Source organism: Peromyscus californicus, unplaced genomic scaffold (genome assembly GCF_007827085.1).
Source record: "Peromyscus californicus insignis strain IS unplaced genomic scaffold, ASM782708v3 Scaffold_2__1_contigs__length_46816999, whole genome shotgun sequence".
NCBI lineage: Eukaryota > Metazoa > Chordata > Mammalia > Rodentia > Cricetidae > Peromyscus > Peromyscus californicus.
The window spans coordinates 21,337,221-21,359,692 of record NW_026294540.1 but is presented as its reverse complement, the minus strand read 5'-3'; the positions used below and the strand labels follow the sequence as shown (position 1 = coordinate 21,359,692).

At 46.6% G+C, this 22,472-nt stretch overlaps 1 protein-coding gene across 1 annotated transcript in view; it reads left to right on the top strand.

Annotated features, from left to right (window-relative positions):
* Window positions 1-22,472, top strand: part of Galnt17 (polypeptide N-acetylgalactosaminyltransferase 17) — a 442,332-nt gene that overhangs the window by 222,642 nt on the left and 197,218 nt on the right. Inside the window, exons 4-5 of the mRNA XM_052755584.1 lie at window positions 15,552-15,726; window positions 21,484-21,681. Of these exons, the coding sequence (XP_052611544.1) occupies window positions 15,552-15,726; window positions 21,484-21,681 (373 nt within the window). The remainder of the gene's footprint in view (window positions 1-15,551; window positions 15,727-21,483; window positions 21,682-22,472) is intronic.

Here is a 22,472-nt window from a genome sequence, read left to right as displayed (position 1 = left end):
ACCTCAGATGGTTAAAATGTGATCTCTTGTGTTCTGTTTGATCCTAATTTTAATTGATATTAGTCCTCTTTCTGTGGTGTTGAGGATGAAACCTAGGACCTTGCTGCCTTATGCCTTCAGCCTCTCACAGGGAAGAGTCTAGGCTAGTGCTCTGTACTGAGCCACACCCCAGCCCCTCACTGGGGGATTCTAGGCAGGTCCTCACCACTGAGCCACGCCCCAGCCCCTCACTGGAGGATTCTAGGCAGATGCTCTACCACTGTGCCACACCCCCAGCCCCTCACTGGGGGATTCTAGGCAGGTGCTCTATCACTGAGCCACACCCCAGCCCCTCACTGGGGGATTCTAGGCAGGTGCTCTACCACTGAGCCACACCCCAGCCCCTCACTGGGGGATTCTAGGCAGGTGCCCTACCACTGAGCCAAACCCCCAGCCCCTCACTGGGGAATTCTAGGCAGGTGCTCTACCACTGAGCCACACTCCCAGCCCCTCACTGGGGGATTCTAGGCAGGTGCCCTACACTGAGCCACACCACAGCCCCTCACTGGGAGATTCTAGGCAGGTGCTTTATCACTGAGCCACACCCCAGCCCCTCCCTGGGGATTCTAGGCAGGTGCTGTATTGATGAACTCCTTCTCCATACTTGGTTGTTTTTATTATTTTGTTTAGATGGAGTCTTACTATATAGCCCAGGCTGACCTTGAACTCATGTTCCTCCTGCCTCAGCTTCTCCAGGGCTGGGACTCAAGAGTGTGGACCACCACCATATCTGGTGATTATCACACATTTTATGAAGTTGAGTAGACAGTACCATGGACTAAAATATCTAAAACTGTGAACCAAAATAGACCTTTTCTTTTCATGTGTATAAAAAAAGAAGATATTCATTTTAGCGTCAGAAATCTGCCTAACACATTACCTGCGACCAGGCATCATCTTGTGGGTTTCTGTGATGCAGTTGGTTATATAACTTATCATTGATACTGTCTTTCGAACAAGTACACCTGGCGGTGGGTATCCTCTCTTGTTCAGTTGTGTTCAAAAGTTGAAAGTAGTATGGCTTGGGTTAGAAAACTTTTTTTTTTTTTGAGTGGGAGGTTCTACCCTCTGGCCTTCCAGGAAGGATTTTGAAAAAAGCATCCACCTGGCATTGTTTGCTTTTCTTCTGAGTCTATAATTGCGGAGATAGAAGAAGTCTTGTGTTTGGGGCAGATAACATTCTCCCTGGGTTGGTGAGGCCCTGATTGACTGGGGTGGGAGATGCCAGGTTATCACACAGCTCCATGTTTGGCCAGGCACTCATCCTGTGAACATCACCTACCTTTCTTCCTGCCCCGAAAGAGCTTCCCTAATCATAAATGATTCCTGTTGTCGCCTCTAACCAGATCACGGCAGTGTGGCAGCACCTGCTTGGTGGCTCTGTTATCACAGCTTGATGACACATTTGCATTTCCATGCTTGTACTTTTAGGATTTGTGAGGAAGGAAGTGGTAAGAACCATGTATATACATTTGAGAGAGAGAGAGAGAGAAAGAGAGAGATGGAGAGGGAGAGAGAGGAGAGGGAGGGAGAGAGAGCGCCCCAGGCAAACCTTCTATGTCACCTGGTTTAAAAAGAAGAACCTCAAGAGAAGGTTCAGTGGTTAAGAGCACTTGCTGGCCGGACGGCGGTGGCACACGCCTTTAATCCCAGCACTCGGGAGGCAGAGTCAGGCGGATCTCTGTGAGTTCGAGGTCAGCCTGGTCTACAGAGAGAGATCCAGGACAGGCACCAAAACTACACAGAGAAACCCTGTCTCAAAAAACCAAAAAAAAAAAAAAAAAAAAAAAAAGCATTTGCTGATCTTGCAGAGGAGCTGAATTTGAATGGTTTACAACTCCCTGTAACTCCAGCTCTAGGGGTTTGACACTTCCTTCTGGTCTTTGTGGACGCCTGCCTCCACTCATGTGCACCCACGGAGACACACACACACAATTAAAAATAAACCTTTGAAAAAAGAAAACAGGACAAATACAGAAGCAACAAAAACCATTTAATCTGAAGCAAATATAAACTTGTAAGAAATGATGAAATGAGGCACTAAGTCCTTTGGGCCTCTACCTCAGTTTCCCTTAATGGTAATGACTTACAGAACTCTGCTCCACCATTATAATCAGGACACCCATTGACTTGAATTGGATCTGAAGAGCTCACCCTGGCCTTGTAGTTGTTGTATTTTGTGGTTGTGTTTATATTTAGTTCTACTGTGGTTTTTATTTATTTATATTTCAATTCCTGAAGATTAGTCCTAGGGCCGCATGAAGCCCATTACTGGGGGATTCTGTGCAAGTGCTTTACTGCTGAGCAATGTCCCCAGCCCCTCACTGGGGCTTTCTTGGTTATCACTCTTCCACTGAGCCACACTCAGCCCTTCACTGGGGGATTCTAGGCAGGTGCTCTACCACTGAGCCACACCCCAGCCCCTCACTGGGGGATTCTAGGCAGGTGCTCTACCACTGAGCCACACCCCAGCCCCTCACTGGGGGATTCTAGGCAGGTGCTCTACCACTGAGCCACACCCCAGCCCCTCACTGGGGGATTCTAGGCAGGTGCTCTACCACTGAGCCACACCCCAGCCCCTCACTAGGGGATTCTAGGCAGGTGCTCTACCACTGAGCCACACCCCAGCCCCTCACTGGGGGACTCTAGGCAGGTGCTCTACCAGTGGGACATGCACTCAGCCCCTTACAGAGAGATTCAGCTCCTGATTTGCTGTTCACTTTTGCTGTTGTTCATTTGTTTCTGAGACAGGTCTCTGACTTGTCAGCACCTTGGTAAGTAGATTAGACTGGCTATCCAGCGCATTCCAGGGACCCACCAGTTTCCACCTTTCCTGGCCTAGAATTGCTAATAAACATCACCATGTCTGGCAAATTTTTTTTTAAAAAAACCTGGATTCTGGGGAAATGGTCCTGATCCTTGTAGAGCAGTGGTTGTCAACCTGTGGGTCATGACCCCCAAAGACCATCAGAAAACACAGATATTTACATTAAGAGTCATAACAGTAGGAAAATTGCAGTTATGAAATACCAACAAAGATAATTGGTGGCCACCACAACATGAGGAAAGGTATTAAAGGGTCGAAGTATTAGGGAGGTTGAGAGCTGCTGTTGTAGAGCATTACCATCCTAATAGAGTTGTGCCTCATATCTCTATTATGTATCTTTATATGTTTCCCTTAGGTAGAAGCGATGTGTCCATTTCTACAGGCTGTCTATAGAACACTCATGCAACACTTCACAATGTGGGCATTTCCTGAAAACTCACTGAGCGTTTGGCATAGGACTTTCACTGTGTAGAGTCCAGACCCCACAATGCCAGAGATAGGCAACTGGTCACACAATTTGCTCTAGTTATTCCATCCTTGACTGCCACCTGCATAGAAAGAAAACTCAAGGAAGGAGCAGCCTGGTGCTGAGACGCCTCCCTGTGGCCTTGGGAGATTTTCCTGTCTTCCGTTTTGCTCTGCTTTTCTTTTTCTTTTTTTCTTTTTTTTTTTTTTTATTCCTTAATGATGGCAACTCCTGCTATTTCAGGGGAAGAGGTTTGCTGGCTTCAGAGCATTCCGAATCAATATCACAGTAAATAAGAAACATAATGAAAGAAAAACACACTCCAGCCTGTAGACAAATTTTATCGCTTAAATTCACATGTTGTTAGGGTCGGCTGCAGATACCAGATTTTTGACTGCTTGTTTCTCTCTCCCCCTCCTCCCTCCTTCCCTCCCTCTCTCCTCCCCTCTCTCTCTCTGTGTGTGAATGTGTAGGTCAAAAGGACTGGCTCAGTTCGGATACCATTCCTCAGGTGCTAACTACTTTTTTCTTCTTCTCTCTCTCTCTCTCTCTCTCTCTCTCTCTCTCTCTCTCTCTCTCTCTCTCTGTCTCTCTGTCTGTCTCTCTCTTTCCTTCCTTCCTTCCTTTCTTTCCTTCTTTCTTTCTTTCTTTGTTTTTGAGATAGGCTTTGTCACTCACCTGGAACTTGCCCAATAGGCTAGGCTCGCTAGCTAGTAAACCCTTGGGACCTGCCTGTCTCTGCCTCCCCAGCACTAGGATTACAAGTTTGTACTGAGCATTATTATTTTAAAAACTGAGTCTTAGGGGTTGAATTCAGGTCCTCATGACTGCATGGCAAGCACGTTACCCACCGAGCCATCTTCCCAGGCCTTGACTGCCCTCTGTATGCGTAGGAGCCCGGATGCCATCTTAATTGGGGAAAACCACTTGTAGTCCTCATGAGGCTTCCTTACCATGTAACTTGTACTCACTATTTTTTAAAGTAGAAATATTTTTATTATTTGTTTGGTGTGTGTGTGTCTATTTGTGGCCGTGCATGCCATGGAACATGTGTGGCGATCAGAGGACCATTGGGTGGGTCAGTTCTCTCACGTGGGTGTCAGGGAGCGAACGCAGGTTATCGAGCGTGGCAGCAAGTGTCTCTACCCACTGAGCCACCTCACTGGCACTCGAGGGGGAGCTCTGAATGGAAGAGGCAGAAAGTGGGAACGTTTGGACAATGGAGTTAAAAGCCATAGAGCTGTTCCTCCCTCCAGCATCCTCTTCACGGATGCACAACTTGGAGCAATGTTTGGAGTTCCACGCTTTGGTATTCTGAGCCTTCTCCTGCTTCTAATGTGTTTTTAGCCTCCTTGTTTCCTTCCTTTTATCTCACCACAGCGTTGCCTGTAAATGCTTCCAGATACCGCAAAAACATCCCTTTTAAACCTCCTCCGATCTTCTCGAAGCCTCTTGCTCTCACCTCTGTTCCCCCACCCCCCCACCCCTCTCATTCCAGTCCTGTTCCTCATAGTCACCAAGTACATTATTTAAGCTAGTAAAGCTAGCCTTCCGTGTTATTACATTCCGTGTGTGTGTTGTGCTTGCAGGTATCCATGTGTGTTCACGTGTGTATAGGCACCCTTGTGTGTACGTGTCCATACATACATGTGTGTATGTGTGTGTGCACACACAGGTGTAGGCTGATATTATGTGTCTCCCTGGATCATTCTCCTCTTTAGGTACTGAGGCAGGGTTTCTCACTGACTCCAGCTAGTCTGGCTAGCTAGCTTGCCTCAGGGATCCCTTGTCTCTGCCTCCCAAGTGCTGGATTCCAGGCAGCCATCATACTTGCCTGGCTTTCACTTGGGTTCTGAGAATCTGGACTCCAGCCCTCCAGTGTGCACACAACAAGCACTTTATCTGCTCAGCCATCCCCACAGCCCACTCTCAAGGAGTGTGTCCTCACCCTGGCTCTACTTTGATCCCAGGATCTCAGAGATGGACATGTCCATGTCTCGGCAATGGGACTATCACAATTGTAACGTCATGACTCATCCAGCTTGGGGTTGCGGTGGTTCATTTTCTTTTCTTTTTCTTTTTCTTTTTTTTTCTTTTTGGTTTTTCAACACAGGGTTTCTCCATGTAGTTTTGGTACCTGTCCTGGATCTCACTTGGTAGCCCAGGCTGGCCTCAAACTCACAGAGATGCCTCCTGAGTGCTGGGATTAAAGGCGTGCGCCACCACCACCTGGCACGAATGTATTTTTATGGACTTATCCACCAAGGAAAAACAAACAAATGAAAAATGAAAAATCCATGACAGAGTTAAAACTATAAAAACAAATAGTTTTATATCTTCTTTCATGATTCAATACATGTGTCCACCACATGTGTTCAGCCCTTCGTTCTCACCCAGTATTTACCTGTTCTTATTTCCTTTTAGACATGTTATATTGTACATGTGGGGGATTGTCTTGGTTGTTAATTGATTTGGGAAGACCCAGCTCACTGTGGGTGGCACCATTCTTTAGGCAGGGGGTTTTGAACTGCGTAAGAGTAGAGAAATAAAGCTTAGCATAGGCAGACAGACAAGTGAGCAAGCATGCATGCATGCCTTTCTCTCTGCTCTTGACTGTGGAGATGATGTGATTAGCTGTTCGAGGCTCCTGCCCTGACTTCTCCGCAGTGATAGACTGTAACCTGGATTGTGAGTTGAAATGAATCTTCCTTCCTCTGAGCTTCTTGCCTCCAGGTGTTTTAATCATAGTAACAGAAATATAACTAGGACAAAGGGCATGTATTTTTCTGGGTCCTTCACACTCAGTCACATTTGCTCTTCATATATCCCTCGGTAGGTAGCAAGATGGGACACACTGGTAATTTTTCTGCAAGCAAATGTGCTGTAGAGCCTCTGGAAGGAACGGATCCTCAAGACAAGTCCATGGCAGGTGCCGGAAGTTTCCCATGAACAGACAGATGTCAGCTTTCACAGGAGTAAGATGTAGGCAAACACGTCACTTACAAATGTCATAAGCCTGGAAAGGTGACTGACTCTTTCTTAGCCCCCTTTCACTCCTATGACAAAATGCCTGAGACTGGATGAGTAATGGCGATGTAGAATTTAGTGCTTATGGTTCTGAGACCTAGGAAGTCCCAGGTCAAGGCACCAGCAGACTAGGTGTCTAGTGAAGACCTGGTCTGTATTTATGTCTTTACACAGTTAAAGGGACCAGCTAGCTTCCTTGGGTCTTTTATGAGTGCACTGATCCCATTCATGAGCCTCCCTGTTATACCTTCATCTCTCATCAAGGAGGATAGCTGTGGTTGCTAGTGTTACGGCACTGGACCTTGAAACAGAGCCTTGTTCATGATTGGCAAGAGCGCTACCCCTGAGTCACAATCCCAGGCCACCGCTGGGGCAGTGAGGCAGGTGATCAACCACTGAGCCACAAGCTCAACCCCTCACTGGAGATTCCAGGCAAGAACTCCACTGCTGAGCCATGGCCCTAGCCCTTCACTGTGGGGTTCTTGACAGGTGTTCTACTGCTGAGCCACACTCCCAGCCCCTCACTGGGAGATTCTAGGCAATCATTCTACTTCTGAACTATATACCCTTAGTCCTTTTTCAGATTTTATTTTGAGATGTTGTTTCATTATGTAGTCTAGTCTGGCCTTGAACTCACAATCCTCCTGTCTCAAGCCTCCTATGTGCTGATGTTACAGGTACATCCCACCATGCATGGACAGGGGTTTAGTTTCCATCTTATAAATCCTGGGGTGACACAAACCCTCTACGTACCTCCATATTCTTATCTACAAACTGGCGATCATAACACCCTTTTACTTAAACAGGGTTGTGAAGAAGGCAGAGAGAGTTGGAATAGGTAAAGTCACAGTCGCCCGTGGCCGTTAATAAAGACTCAGTACACATTAAAGAAGGAATCCTGGCTTGTTAAAATCTGCGAGACATCCTCATTAGATTATGAAAGGGGGTCTAATCTCCATGAATGGTATATTCTGGAGCTTTTCCTGATTAGCTGACATTTTTACTCAGCTTCATTAGCAATTTGGGGATATAAATATTTCATTAGTGATACATCCAAGCCGAGTGCTTGGGATGTTTAAAAAAGACAGTGGTTGTCAGGGTAGGAGCTCTGTCTTGCCGAAGCCCATCTCGCCAGGCTCACGGGTTTATATTCTTGTTTGGGATACCCTTCACAGCCACCCAAGGGGACCTACCTGTATATTTATATATTTTATAAAGAAATTCTCTCATTTTATTTTTAAATTATGTGTATGTCTTTTCGGGGCATGTGCATGTGTGAATGCAGGTGCCTGTGGAGGCCAGAAGGGGGCGCCAGCTCCCCTGGCGCTGAAGTTACAGGTGGTTGAAAGTGTCCTCACGTGGACCTAAACTTGGGTTCTCGGGAAGAGCAGTGTTCACTTTTAACCACTAAGCCATCTCTCCAGCCCATATTTTTGTAAAAGTATAAAAATAAGAGCTTTTATTTCTTGCATAAAGAGGAATCTCCCAAAGTATATAAATTTCAGGTACCACAAAGCTGGATTCATTCATTTTGAAAAAAAAAAAAAAAAAAAAATTCCAATTCTTAAATATTCATTCATTTATTTGTGTGTGCATGTGGAGGTGCACTTCTGTGTAAGTATATACACTTGTGTAAGCATGCATAGGGAGGATCAAGGACAACCTTAGCTGTTCTTCAGGCATTGTTCACCTTGATTTTTTGTTTGTTTGTTTTTGAGATGTTATGCCCAGATTTCAGGGATTCCCAAAAGACCACCACAGAGACCAAATCCCATATGTAAAAGCAAAGAGCTTGGAGCTTGGACTCTCTGTCCAACGCAGCCATAAGAGCAGAGAGCCCAGAGCCCAGTCAGGGTGGGGTTTTTATCATAGCAGAGGTTGGGGTGAGCGGATTTCCAGGGTTCAGGACCCTGATTGGCTGACATTTGTCTAGGAGTATAGGGAATGTTTGGAATGTCAGGTATTTCCTCTTAGATGCAAGCCCTCTCTGGGTGGGGTCAGCTTATGGCTTTTCCTGGGTCTAGGCGTTGCCTGCCAGAAACTGTGTCTGGGCTTCTAAGCCTGTCATGGCAACTGTGTGGTCAAGCTGTTTTGGGTTCCCCCACAGAGACAGTATCTCTCACTGGCCTAGAACACACAAGCAAGGCCCAGGAATCCACCAGATTCTGCGTCCCTTAAACTAGAATTACAAGCCATGATACTAGGCACACCTGGCTTTAAAAAAAAAATACTGAGATCTATTATTTTTAATTAAATGTGTGTGTATATGTGTGTGCATGCACTCGAATGTGTGTGTGTGTGTGTGTGTGTGTGTGTGTGTGTGTGTGTGTGCACATGAGAACGTGAGTGCTCATGAAGTCCAGCTGTGAACTGCCTCATGTGGATTCTGGGAACCATCCCTGGGTCCTCTGTAAGAACAGTACATGCTCTTAACCGCTGAGCCCTCTCTCCAGCCTCACGCCTGACTCTTGATATGAGTTCTGGGAGTCAAAGTCGGTTCTTCCTGCTTTCACAGGAAGCGCTTTTCCCACTAAGCCATCCATCACTCCCAAACCCTAAGTTTGAAGATTAATAGTTAGAATTTTTGTTACTGGTTTATCATGGTGGGGAAAGCAGGGTGGCTGAAGGGGCTTTCAGCTGAGGTGATGCACACAGTGGCTGCAGGGAAGGTGTCAAGTGAGAGAAGATTCGGAGATGGTTCACTCCGATCCAGGTGGAGCAGGAAGCTGCGAAAACAGAACACCAGCCCTCAGCTGGCTGGCTCTTTTTTTTTTTTTTTTCTTCTTCTTTCATTTTAAGCAGTCCATTCATGGTGTGTGGCTTTTTCTAGATAGACACAACACGTGTATCTGTTCATTCCAGAATGAGAATACATGGCAGACCCAAATAATGATTCTACCAAAGTCCGACTGGTGAGTTTTCTTGGTGCTATTAACAGGAGTCTGGGCGACGGGTTAATGTAGCTGCGTCACTAACAAGCTGTCCCAATAGGGATGAAGACTCCTGAAAGCCGAAGCCTCAGAGTTCTCCTGCGTGACCTGTTGGCAGCTCCATGGGTCTGGAAAGCTCCATCCAGCAGCTCAGCTAGCCAGTTTCCTCTCCCAGTATGTTTTTTATTGCTTCTACAACATGGAGGGGAAATCCATGTTGTATCTTGTAATTTCCAACTTTCCCAGACAAGGTGAAGTTTCTTTACTTCCTGAGTCTCATGCCCCCCCACCTCCTTCCTGGAGGAAATGGCTGCACAACCAGGGTAGGGGGCCATTGTCATTAAAGATGGGCTCCCCCCCCATCTGTTCATCGCCTCTGGAAACATTTCTACAAACATAACCCAAAGATATGCCTCAGTAATTCTTAATCCAATCAAGGCGACTGTGAAGATTAGCTTGGCATTGGTCTTGGTTCGGCTGCATTTTATATAGTTAGTGGGCTGGTTATTTTAGGCATAAAGGTCTTTTCATGCACACCTGGGAATCTAGGAATTTTAAGTGTATTTTTTTCGTAGCTGATTTGCACATACATAAAATATGAAAATATCTTGGGGAAAAAATGATGCTTGGGAAATGTGAAGTGTCTCAATGAATGTCTGTGATAAAAACCCTGTCTTCTGAGCTGAATGTCATTGAACCCCAGTCTCAGTGAACTGGGAGCCCTCATTATGGGTGCAACCAAAGGCTGGTACTGGGGAAATTATGCTAACTCAATGCAAGGACTCAGGATCCCCATCCCACCCCCTGGGGTACTGCAATCCACTCATCCAGCCTGAAGAAATTTTGTCTTGAGGCCAAGTCTCACATAGCTGAGGATGTCCCCAAACTCCCAATTCTTCTGCCTCTACCACCAGGAGTGCTGAGATTACAGGTATGGACCATAATGAACAGTTTCCATTGGAAGGTCCTAATCTACGTGTCATGTTAGATCCTTCCAGATAGGCAGTGATTTTTGGTGACCCAGGAGAGTACAGAGAACTGGCCAGGAGCAAGGACTAACCATGGAGAAATTGATTGGTGGTGTCCTACTCAGCTGTAACTGTCAACTTGACATTGCCTAGAGTCACCTTAATTAAGGGATTGTCCAGGTCAGAATGGCAGTTGTGGGGAGGAACACGTTCTTGGTTTTTATTGATAAAAGAGAGCCCAGCCCACTGTGGGTGGCACCATTCCCTGGGTAGGTGGTCCTGCGCTTTATAATAAAGCTAGATGAGCATGAGCCTATCAGAGGTCCAACAAGGAGCATTCCTGGTGATTCCTATTGCACTTCCTGGGCTATGAATGAGTTCTCTGGTTAGAGGTGATGCTGCAAGCAGTTCTGCTTTCAGGTTTCTGCTGAAGTTCCTGCCCTGACTTGCCTCAGTGATAGTCTATGAACTGGAAGTGTCAGTCAAATGCACTCTGTTCTCTCCTACATTGCTTTTGGTCAGAGTGGTTTACTACTGCAGCAGAATGACACTGGCACAAATTGGAACACACACACCTTCAAAATAATAAATACCTTTTTAAAAGTAACTAAGATGGCAAGACAGCTAAGCAAGTAAAGTCACTGGTTACATGAGCCCAACGACCCGAGTTCAATCCTGGAACTCATATAAAGGTAGAAGAACAGACCACCTCCACACAGTTGCCCTCTGACCTCCCCACACATGTGCCACGGCACACATGCGTCTTCTTCCTCCTTCCACAGCAAGGGTAGATACAATGTTTTGAAAATAGTTTGTGAGCAAGACTAGCAGACACAAGGGATTCTAATTTTATGAACTATTGAGACTAGGCAAACTCATAGACACAGGAAATGTTATCACTGGTCACCAGGGGCTGGGGTAAGTCTTCAGAGCGGCGGTTCTTGACCTTCCTAATACTGCAACCTTTTATTTAATACAGTTCCTCACGTTGTGGTGACCCCCCCCCCGCCATAGTTATCTTCATTGCTACTTCATAACTGTAATTTGCTAGTGTTAAAAATCAAATGTAAATATCTGATATTTCCAGTGGTCTGAGGCAACCCCTGTGAAAGGGTCGTTTAACGGCCCCCTGAAGGGTCGTGACCTACAGTTTGAGAACCACTGCTTTAGCAGGCTAAGGGTTTGTGATTAACATAATAGAACATTCCTAGGACACTTCGGATGTACTTTATACTACCGACCTGAATATTTTTTTTTTCAGATGTTTCAAGTGGTATCTTTTTGTTATGTGTGCTTTCTGAGACTTCCTGTGTTGGCATAAGACTCCTCCCGGCTGCTGGCCAACCCCACTGAGGCTGGCTGTAGCAGGCCAGCTTCGAGACAAAAGCCAGGGAACTTGCATTTTCACGGGCTCCCGAGGGACTCGGACTCTGAGACTGCCTGGCTTGGAGGCAGGCCCTGTTGTTCTGTTTTCTAATTGGAACACGCCATATGTGCTCTTCACTCATCCCCAGCTGCCACAACCCACACGTTCCCAGGGAGCAGCAGGTCCCTTATCTCAGCAGCTGCCGGCGGGGAGTGGTGTCAGTAATCAGAGTGGCAGTGGGGGTTGGGGGTGGGCGGCTGAGGATAGCAACAATAACAAAATCCTGGTTTGGGCAGTACGGCCATCACCCACCACTTTACCTGAATTTTTGCATTCTATAGTTTTGATTACCTTCAGTCATTTACAGTGCAAATCATTTAAGAATTAAATGGAAAGTTCCAGAAACAAATAGTTTGTAGGTTTTAAAGATGCGTTCTATTATTATGTGCCCATACACTCACATAGACACAGGCAAGCACACACACACACACACACACACACACACACACACACACACACACACACTTCTTAGGCTATAACTCAGACCTACCAGTGACTGCAATGCAAATTAACATTCTAGAATGCTCTCAAGCACAGACCAATTCTTCATGCATCCACCAGTCTTTGATTTTTCTCAGCCCGCAGTCCTAATGACTGTGAGGCTGGAGGGTGAGGTTATTCACTGTGGGGGATCCAAGAATTCCACCCAGTCCCTGGCTGAATGGTCACCTTCCAAGCCCATGTCCATGTGGCCCAGGGCTTCTCATATTGATTTTGGAAGTAGGTGGAGAGACTCTCCTGGGTTAGCCCTTTGAGACAAGGGAATACCAAGGGAGTATTTGGTAACACTGACGAGCGTGAGGAGTCCGGATAGAAGTCTGTAATAACAACCTCCTCCGTTAGTTTGTACTGTTTGAACCCTTCTCACTTCCAGTTTACACGCTCTAAGCCTGGCTGACAGTTGTTGCTTTTATTGCTAAGGAGCAGATGCGCCTCCCTTGCTAGTCCCTTCTGATCAGGGGCGGCATTTGCTTCCCCCCTTGCCCTCCCCAACTCCCCCAAATACTGTTTATCAAAACCCGCAGCCACACAAGGGTTCCCAAATGGCACCTGGCCAATTTCGTATTGGATTTCCTCTAGTCCTGGAAGGTAAACATTTATCTCTGCAGAAATAGGTTTTTGTTTTCTTATTTGAGTTTGTCTTGAGGAGAAAAGAAACTTACACAAAGTGTTATTCTTACTGACTTTATTTTTTTTCCCCAGTGTTGGAGATTAAACCTTATGCTCTACCACTGAGCAACACCCCCCCCCGTCCTTTTTATTTGTGTGTGTGTGTGTGTGTGTGTGTGTGTGTGTGTGTGTGTGTGTGTGTGTGTTATGCATGCATATGCACACATGTGCTCCTGTGGAGGCATTCGTGGAGGCCAGGGGTTAATGTTGGGTATCTTCTTCCTTAATCTCTCTCCACCTTAATCCCTTGAAAACAGTTCTCTCACTAAACTTGGAGCTAGGCTGGCAGTCAAAGAATCTTCCAGTCTCTGCCCTCCCCACCTGGTTTTGGGATAACAGGCTCATGCCACCATGCCCGGCTTTGTAAGAGGTGCTGGGGAGCCAGTCTCGAGTCTTTGTGCTTGTACAGTGAGTGATTTTCCCCGAGCCATCTCCCCAGGACCATTTCTTTCTCAGAAGCTATTTTCAAATGAATAGTATTTAATCCATTGCCACTGGCAGCATTTCCTGTCGGCCACCTTATTAGCTGTTTTCTAGTCAGCTTATCATTCTTTGCTCAGGTGTAAGAGTGCACCAGCCCTGTGGTGATATGGGTTTTGTGTGTGTGTGTGTGTGTGTGTGTGTGTGTGTGTAAATGTGTGGTGGAATAGTGCGTACCCATCCCCTCTCCCCCTGCCTAACTTTGCGCTATCTCCCTTAATTCTCCAGCTCCAAATAGTTTCTTTCTGTGGCTAGCCGGAGCACTTTCATCTGTGGCCTTTTTCTGTCACCTCTGACATGGCTTCCTCGGGCTATCTGCACAGTTCTGAAATCCCCATTCAGATTCCTTAAAACCGTGTGGAGGAAAAGAGGAGAAATAAGAATCATTGTGGGAGGCGGGGAGATGGCTCACAGGTAAAGGAGCTTGCCAGCAAGTGTGACAACTTGAGGTTCCTCCTCGGACCCAAACACTGGGAAGCAAGAAGTCTCTCCTGCAACTTGCCCTCTGACTTCTACATACACACCATGGCCGGTACTGGGGTGGGGAAGGGTTAGCATTTGAGCAGGTGAGTTTGGTGTTGCGGTGGCAGGACCATGCACAGACCTTCCTCTGTGCCCAGCATCCTAGCCCTTGACTGACATGAATTTCCGTGACCCTTTACCTTTCCTTACTCACTCCTCCCTGTTTGTCAGAACACCCCATCCTCTCTTTTTCCTGGCGCCACATGGCTGTGTCTTTAAAGAACAAAACCCATGACACAGAGAGGCCAGCCCCTACATCTGCTGAAGGCACAGGCCCTTCAATTTGCAAAAGCTGCTGGGCATTCTTAAGGTGTAAAGGGTCTGCACGGTTTCTGTTAAAGGAACATTTGGAGGTCTCTACAGCAAAGCCACATAAAAGAGCTTCGTACAGTGGTGGGTGTCTCTAGCCCCAGCACTGAAAGGGCGGAGGCAGGAGGATCGCTGGGGCTCCTTGGCCAGCTTGTCTAGATGAATCAGCAAGATCCAGGTTCAGTGAGAGATTCTGTCTCAAAAACAAACAAACAAAAACAAAACAAACAAGAAAACAGGGGTGGTAGTGCACATCTTTCATCTCAGCACTAAGGAGACAGAGGCTGGCTCCTTGCCAACGATGGCGTTGAGTTCTCCATGGAATAGCTTTTCTTCCCCTTCCTTTCCATACTATCTTAGTTACTTTCCTCGTGGCTATGGCAGAAATACCTGGCAAAAACAACTTATGGGGCCAGGTGGCGGTGGTGCATGCATTTAATCCCAGGACTTGGGTGGCAGAGCCAGGTGGATCTCTGTGAGTTCAAGTTCGAGGCCAGCCTGGTCTACAGAGCAAGATCCAGGACAGGCACCAAAACTACGCAGAGAAACCCTGTCTTGAAAAACAAACAAAACAAACAAACACTTATGGAAGAAAGTGTTTGTTCTGGCTTACAGTTTGAGGGTGCACAGTCCATCCTTGTGAGGAAGGCATGGCGGGGCAAGAGAGTGAGGCATCTGGTCCCATTGCACCTGCAGTCAGGAAGTCAAGAGAGAGATGAATGCTGTTATTCAGTTCACCTTCTCGTTTTAATTCAGTCCAGGAATCCAGGCCATATGCGGTGCCATCCACATTCAGTGTGGGTCTTCCCACCTCATCCACCCTAATCCAGAGACTGTCTCACAGATTTACCCAGATGTGTGTCTTCCCAAATTGACAGTCAATGTTAACTACTCACATGTGTCACAGCACAACTGTCTTAGATGAGGGTGTGGAGATATATCCCAACTTCCTAAATGCCAGGGAGTTAAAATTTCTCACATGCTTACTTTTTCGCAATCAAGGGACTTTGTAAAGACGTATAGGTATCCTGAAGTTTTATGATGTTTATTTTTAATACTTTTAAGCTGTGCATATTTGTATCTTTGCATGTGAATATGTGCACATGTATGCAGATGTCCACAGAGGCCAAAAGAGAGAGTCAGGTCCCCTAGAGCTGGAGTTACAGGTGGTTTTGAGCAGCCAGTACGGGTGCTAAGAACTGAACTCTGATGCTCTCTATGAGGTGTTAGTATTCTTAGGTGTAAGTACTCTTAACTATCGAACATCTACCCAGCCCCATCGCAGTGTTCAGGATGCAGATCTAAGGTGATTCATATACCCAGCCCCATCACAGTGTTTGGGATGCAGATCTAAGGTGATTCATGTCTTGCATTTTGTCATTTCTAGAGGAGCTGAAGGCTCCCTTGGAAGAGTATGTCCACAAACGCTACCCTGGGCTGGTGAAGGTGGTACGCAATCAAAAGAGAGAAGGCCTGATCCGAGCACGCATCGAGGGCTGGAAGGCGGCCACTGGCCAGGTCACTGGCTTTTTCGATGCCCATGTGGAATTCACTGCTGGCTGGTAGGTCATGAGCTGAAACTTACCACTTAGTAAAGGGCTGAATCTGGGAGGTGGGACCTTTCGCCTGTTTCTATTGGAGCCCCTGGACGAATGGAGAAGGGATGCTTGGTGGGAAGGCCATTGGGATAAAGTTGGAAAGCAAGAAAAGTAAATCACCGGCTGGCTTTCTAGACACTGTTATTGTTACCATCAATCTATGAGTCGCTTTTCTCATTGCTGTGACCTAAAGTACCTGGCAAAAAGCAACTTACAACAGAAAGAAACCAACTTTAACTCACGGTTTGAAGGTATGGTCCATCTTGGTAGGGAGTCATGGAAGAAATGTGAGGCAATTGGTTACATTGTATCCAGAAATGATAGGCAGTTGGTTGCACTGTATCCGCAGTCAGGAAGCAGAGAGAGACGGATGCTGGTGCTCAGCTCACTTTCAGAGACGGATGCTGGTGCTCAGCTCACTTTCTCCTTTTTATTCAGTCCAGGACCCCAGCTCACAGGATTATGCCACCTATATTCAGGGTGGGTCTCCCCACTTCAATTAGCCCACATTAGAAGCTACTTCACAGGCATGCCCTCACAGACATCTATTTTGATTCTCGGTGCTGTCAAGGTGACAGTCACGATGAACCATCACAATCATTGTGGTGGTCAGTAAATTCAAAGCCAGCCCGGGACACATGAGTCCTTGTCTCCAAAATAAGTCATTTCTCTAAAACAGTTGCAACAGATAGGGACGGAGAAATGACTTGGTGGTTAAGAGTACTAACTTCTCTTGCAGAGGACCCAACTATGTATGGGTACATATGAGGTAGGGGAGCTGTGTAAGTGTGTATAGGTATTTGTGTGTGTGTGTGTGTGTGTGTGTGTGTGTGTGTGTGCGCGCGCGCGCGCGCGCGCGCCAGCATGCACATGCTTGTTGAGGCCAGAAGGCAACTTCAGGTGTCATTCTTCAGGTGACATCTACCCTTTTCTTCGAAACAGGGTCTCCCACTGACATAGAACTCACCAAGTCAACTAACTGGCTGACCAGGGAGTCTCAGGGATCTTCCTATCTCTGCCTCCCCTGTGCTGGGATTACAAATGGGTGCCACCGTGTCTGGGTTTTTTTTTTTTACATGTGTTCCAAGGATTGAACGTGGGTTCTCATGCTTGCATATCAAGTACTTCATCAAATCATCTATCTCCCCAACCCTTCTATCCACTAGATTCTGGCCTTGACCTCCTGCCTACCATTCAGTCACCTCATCTCCATCAGTTTCCCTCCTAACCACTTCTCCCACCTCACACCTACTCTGCTGGGACCGCCCTCTCTCCACTTTGGTGCTTTCTCACTCACCCTCAGGAATGCAATGGCTCTCTGAATGCATTCTTTGGTGTGTTTGGCTATGTAATCCCTGTGTAGTTCTAGCTGGCCTAGAATTCAATATGTAGCCCAGGTTAGCCTTAAATTTAAAGTGGCCTTTACCTCCTGCCTCCATCTCCTGAAAGCAGGGATTACAGATGTGTACCACCACACCCAGCCACTTGCTGTATCTGTGACAATGGTCTAGGCTGGGGATGTGCCTGGTTCAGATGGGTCCCCCCTCAGAATTTTCCACTGTCACTCTGAAATGGTCCCATCAGTCAACACAATGGGCATTCCAAATTGGCAATATTTGGCATCTTCCCTGAAAGGTATCATCTAATATATATATATATATATATTAGCCAATAGAGCCTAATTACTCTATGGTCTAGTTGTAACTATACTCTGTGATGTCAGCCTTAGCTATACAGACTTATTTTCTATACTTCAGCCAAAATATCCTATGCCTCTTTCTGAACTAAAGCCCTTGTGTGTTTCTTCATTACAGGGAGAAAGCATGTCTCACCATTTACTGGGTAAAAATCTCCACAGTGGCCCAGTATGTTGGGTTTTTTTTCTACTTTTTGGGGGGCCCGCCACCCAGCTCCCAAATAAATCACACATGGAGGCTTATCCTTAATTATGAATGCCCGGCCTTAGCTTGGCTTGTCTCTTGCCAGCTTTTCTTATCTTTAAATTAGCCCATCTGTCTTTTGCCTCTGGACTTTTCCCTTTCTCTGTGTCTGTAGACCTTTCTTTCTTACTCTGTTGCTGGCTGTGTAGCTGGGTGGCTGGTCCCTGATGTCCTCCTCCTTCTCTCGCTCCTAGATCTCCTTCCTTCCCAGATTTCTCCTTCTATATATTCTCTCTGCCTGCCAACCCCGCCTATCCTTTCTCCTTCATGCCTTGCTATTGGCCAGTCAGTTTTTTATTAGATCACCAGGTGTTTTAGACAGGCACAGTAACACAGCTTCACGGAGTTAAACAAATGCGACATAAACAAAAGTAACACCCCTTAAAATAATATTCTATAACACCAGTACACTAAGGATGCCTCTATTCTCCCTGTGGCATTTGAACTGGGTATTTTTGTGGCTCAGCTTGAATGTCTTCTGTGTCCTGGGACCCAGGGAGAACTTTGGCCTGGGTCTGGAGAAAGAGATCTGTCAGTAATGTGTGTGAGCAGCTGAGTTAGATCCTCAGAACCCAGGCGGAAAAGCCAGGCTGGTGGTGCAGGCTGGGGGTGGGGAGCAGAGAAAGGAGGCTCCCCGGGGCTCACTGGCCAGCTAGCCTAGCCTTGTTGATGAGATCTAGTCCAAGGAGAGACCCTGCTTCAGTAACAATAGGGATGGGGATGAAAGAATGACTGTTGAGGCTGTTAACAGGTTCACTGGAGACCCTGTCTTGAGTTAATAAGGTAGAAAATTATAGAGCAGGACACCCGACATCCTCCTTTAGTCTCTACTCTTGTGCATAGGTGGGCACATCTGCAAACACATGTGTACATACACCACACACACACACAGAGAAAGAAGAAAGTGTAACGCTGTGCACATATGGAAATACCATGATGAAACCCATTCCTTTGAAGACTGACTTAAAATATTAAGTTTGTTTTTCAGTTAAAGGAGCAAAAGAGAGACTCGGGAATGTTTGGTCAGTTGGGTTCTTGTGATACAAGCATGAAAATCTGAGGTCTGGTCCCCAGCACCCACATAACATCATGTTGGGTACTGTGGTGAACACCTGTAACCCCAACACTGGAGAAGGTAGAGACAGGAGGATCTTTGCGGCTCACTGGCTGTCCAGTCTAGTGGAATCCGTGAGCTCTGAGTTGAGTGAGAAATCCTGTCTCAAAAAAAAAAAAAAAAGAAAGAAAGAAAGAAAAGAAAAAAGAAAGAAAGAAAGAAAAAGATGGAGGGCCTAGAGAGATGGCTTGATGGTTAAGAGTGCTTGCTGCTCTTCCAGAGGACCTGAGTTCAGCTTCCAGCACAAACATCAGGCGGCTCACAACCAACTTCCTATAAGGCCAGCGCCAGGGGAACACAATCCCACACACAGACATACACACACATACATAAACAAAAATAAATCTTAGAAAAAAAAATAATAAAAAGGTGGATAGGCATCAAGGATGACACCTGACAGTGACCTCTGGCTTCTGCATATGTGAGCACACCCATGCGCACTCATACACATATGCACTCGTACACATATACCCTCACGTGAATATGCACACACACAAATCACTGCACGCATACAATACCAATTTTTTTTTAATTAAAAAGTAAAAATGTATTTTAAAGGAGCAGAAAAAGTGAACCTCCTTATTGGGAAAAAGTAGGCATGGCTTCTCTGGACAGGTGACATCAGAGCTAAGCACCTTAGTGGCTCTGCTTTCTGCTGGCTGCCAAGGGCATCCCCCCCACCCCACCCCCACGGCCCCTAAAGAGAATCTCTCCTGTGAAGATGTGAGGGAGAAAGCTGCAGATGCTGAGGAGAATAATTCCCCTCTGGCTTCCACCTCCACGATGTGTGTAAAACGTATCGAAGGCAGTCAACGGCCCAGGGTATATTTTATTGCTCATTTTAAATAGAAAGATGAGCTGAGCCAACAGGTAATTCAATAGCTGCAAATGAAAAGAGATTGTTGCAGGCTGTAAGTTCTCATTATTCTTCCAAAGAGCACAAAGAAATGGGATTTTTCCACTTGACTCTTTTCCAAAGTCTATGCTCTGGTCCAAGCTGCAAGATTAATGTCTCAGCTACCATGAGCCATCTTTAGCTTCTAGAACGTGGAAAGTGATTCCTTCCTGTGATGGGCCTCGCAGACACACGGTCGGCTTGACCATCTGCTCTGAACTAAGCCAGCCAGCTAACACCTTGAAACCGGAGCCAGTTCATGCCGGCTGCAGCCTTGAGGGAGGAGGCACAGCTGGGCGTCAAGATTTGCCTGACTTTGGGCTTAATTAGTTCCAAGGCTTCCGCCTGCAGACCAATCAGATCTTTTTAAGCAATCAATTAGATAATCAATTAAAACAGCAAAAATAGTCGAACTCACACAAAGAAACTAATGAAACTGCTTATTAAATCCAGCACAGAAATGACCTATTTGAGGATAGGAAATTTAGTTCCAGCAGAAAAAGAAAAAAGAAAAAAACAAAACCATCAGCAACAAGAGGTGGCAGATAGTGCTCTGAGGGGAAATCATATAGAAATGCCAATCGTACAGAGATGGGGACAGCTGTTTGGGATAAAAAAGGGCTTGGGGCTGGAGAGATGGCATAACACATGCTACTCTTACCAAAGACCTGAGTTTGGTTCCCAGGATCCACACCAGGCGACTTAAAACCACCAGGAGGCAGGCGGATCTTTGTGAGTTCGAGGCCAGCCTGGGCTACAGAACAAGATCCAGGAAAGGCGCAAAGCTACACAGGGAAACCCTGTCTCAAAAAACAAAACAAAAAGGAAAAAAAGAAAACCACCAGGAGCTCCAGCTCTGGGGGATTTGGCGCCCTCTTCTGCCCTCCAATGGCACTGCACTCACATGCACATATCTACACAGACACATACATAAATAAAAATAAATTCTCAGAGAGAGAGAGAGGTGGGGAAGGGACTCGAAGGTTTGGCACTTTCTGAGGATAAGACTCTACATTAATTCTCTTGCTGGGCTTCTCCTGTCTACACAGGCATTGTTATCGTGATTTTGTTATGAGTGAAGGCATGAGAGGCATACTGCACACTTGAAAACACATACAGAGTGTCCATGGATGCAGATCCATTGGTAGAGTGCTTTCCTTACATATACAAAATCCTAGATTCCATCCCTGGCACCATATAAACCGAGCATTTACGTTAGAGGCTGATACATGCTTCTAAGTCCAGCACTTAGTAGGCAAAGGCAGGAAGATTGGCAGTTCTAGGACAGCCTGGGCTACATGGGAGTTCAGGGCCAGCCTGGGCAACTTAACAGAACAGTCTTAAATTTAAAGCACAATCAGGATAGGGATGTAGTTTGATTGGTAGAGTGCTTGCCTAACACGCAGGAGGCCCTGGGTTACATCGCCAGGTTCACATAAACTGGGTGTGGTGTGGTAGTGCATGCTTATCATCCCAGCACCAGCAGAGTGGAGGCAGGAGAATTAGGAATTCAGGCTTCGCCTCTTCTATGCTGTCTTTGAGACCAGGATGGGATAGGTGAAAGCCTGTCTCAAAATAAAATGGAAACGAAACCATAGAAACCTACGTGGCGGTCACATGCTTTGACTTGGGTAGGTCATGTGCCTTTGAGTACCACAGTTTCCTTCTGAGTTCCAGCCTTTGAATCTTCTTCATTTTTGGCAGTTTTAGAAGCCAGCTGGCTGATGCATGCCCCAGGAGAGAGATTTGATTGCGACTTCTCTGCTTTGCAGGGCCGAGCCGGTTCTGTCCCGCATCCAGGAAAACCGGAAGCGGGTCATCCTCCCCTCCATCGACAACATCAAGCAGGACAACTTCGAGGTGCAGCGCTATGAGAACTCAGCCCACGGGTACAGCTGGGAGCTGTGGTGCATGTACATCAGCCCCCCGAAGGACTGGTGGGACGCCGGAGACCCCTCTCTCCCCATCAGGTCTGTGACAAGTAAGCTCTGGTGGGACTGGTAAAAAAAATCTGCTGCACAGTGAGGCCCCAGGCCCAAGGGTCAGCTTGCGCCATGGAGACGGGCTGGGAGAGACCAGCAGCAAAGGCTGGTGCAGTGGTGTGCAAGCAGCTCCCTGAGGAATGGTGGTGCCTGAGGATCATAATTCCTTGCTGAGAGAGACAATTGTATTTTATAGCAGCAGCTATAGTTCTTGGGCGCCTCTCTCATATGGCTGCAATGAAAGTTTAAAATTGGCAATAGTACAGTTTTTCATTCTTCCTCGGGTGTTCCGTAGCTTCACATTCTATGATCTTACCCACCCTTGGTTAACCTGTGTGAGAACACTAAATTATCTCAACCTCTCAGCTCGACATCGGTAATTTAATCACATCGGCCAAGACTTTTCCTGTAATGTCACATTCACAGGTTCTAGGGATTGGGGTATGACGTGGGGGAGGGGGCAACGTCATTCTACCTAGTGCCAAACTGACTTTTTGTTTTCATTTGTATTTATTATCATTGGGGGAGGTGTGCTTGTGCCGCGGCACACATGTGGAGGTCAGAGGACAACTTTGTGGAGATGGTATTCTCCTTTCACCTTTATGTGGGTTCTGAGATTCAAGTTGGGCGGTCAGGCTTACCATTATTTGCTGAGCCATCTTGTCAGTTTGAAACTGAACACGCACGCGTATGTGCGCGCGCACACACACACACACACACACACACACACACACACACACACACATACACACACACACGAGGATGTCAGGCATCATTCC